The sequence below is a fragment of the Nicotiana tabacum genome, chromosome 17, assembly GCF_000715075.1.
Source record: "Nicotiana tabacum cultivar K326 chromosome 17, ASM71507v2, whole genome shotgun sequence".
Classification (NCBI taxonomy): domain Eukaryota; kingdom Viridiplantae; phylum Streptophyta; class Magnoliopsida; order Solanales; family Solanaceae; genus Nicotiana; species Nicotiana tabacum.
Genome location: NC_134096.1, coordinates 148,552,748 through 148,553,982, shown reverse-complemented (window position 1 = coordinate 148,553,982; position 1,235 = coordinate 148,552,748). Strand labels below are relative to the sequence as shown.

The window sequence follows — 1,235 nt, the reverse complement described above, 5'->3', positions numbered from 1 at the left end:
GCCTAACAACCATAGCTCACTCTGGAAAAATAGCGAGCACTACGGCTCAGATCACTCAGAATCTTTTTATCCACTCCAAATATCAACGGCTCAGATCAACCACTCTCCCCTACAGATTTGCGACTCCTATTATTCATTACACTCTGTACATTAACTCTAACTTTATGTTCTCTAATTTTTATTTTTATTTTTCTTTTAATAGACAATACAGTAAATAGGAAAAGTACTTAGTATTATGCTTGGCTATGAAGAACAATAGCCAACTTCTCTTCCTGATGAAATTTGATTTGCTTAGCAATGAAATCCTCAATGGCTTTCTGAAACTCCTCATTGCTTAATTCATCCACTGGATACACCGTTTCCGACGGATCACCGGAATTATCGATTTTCCGGCATCTCTCCGTCTCCGATCTACGAAGCTTATTTCCGCTTATTTCCTTATTATAACTTCCTCTTTCAAACTTCTCCGATTTAGTTCTCCGTGGAACTTGTGAATAAAATGCCTTCTCCGTCACCGTTTCTGTTTCTTCGGGTTCAAAAATTGTCCGAGTATTCACTTCCAATACAGTCTGTTTGTCTTGGTAGACAATCTCTTCCGGTTCCGGCGGCGAAGACGAGTTACCGGCGGTGAAATTGCCGGAGCACTCTTCCTTTTCGACGAATGAGTCGTAGAGTTCGGCTTCGGCGCTAGCACAGAGAGTTGAGGAGGAATCTCCGAAGAGTCGGCCGGACTTGAAGAGGAGAGTGAGGACGATGACGTTGCAAATAAGGAAAATGAAGAGAGGGCTAAGTATTATGGAGATAAGTTGCCGGAAATATTCGCCGGAGATTTTGACGGCAAAAGGCAACCGAGTAGAGCTCCATAAGAGCACAAAAACTCCAACACAGAACTCAACGATGCGAAAAAGCTTCGTAATGCTTTTGAAACTGTGGAATATCAGAATCACTCTGTTTTCTATTTTCTCACTACCGAAATCGAAAGCATCCATTTGAAAAGCAATGAATACAAGCTCTTTCCAAAGATAGAAAAGTTCACTGATTTTGTTTCGGGAAAATTTGAAAGGAAAAATGAGTAGGGGGAAAGAAGAACGGTGGAAGTAAAAGGAAGCTATGGGAATGACGCTTTGGCTTATTACTAAGAGAAGAGAAAAAGACTGAGGAATTTGGATTTATTGCAGCAATGGAACCGTTTAAAAAGAATAGTCCTGCCATTTTTATAGAGTGCCCGTCAAGTG

The 1,235-nt window shown here is 40.9% G+C and overlaps 1 protein-coding gene across 1 annotated transcript; it reads right to left on the bottom strand.

Annotated features, from left to right (window-relative positions):
* Positions 1-233: 233 nt before the first annotated feature.
* Positions 234-989, bottom strand: LOC107766154 (uncharacterized). Its single transcript, XM_016584898.2, has one exon. The coding sequence runs from the start codon at positions 987-989 to the stop codon at positions 234-236; it is 756 nt and encodes a 251-aa protein (XP_016440384.2).
* Positions 990-1,235: the final 246 nt, after the last annotated feature.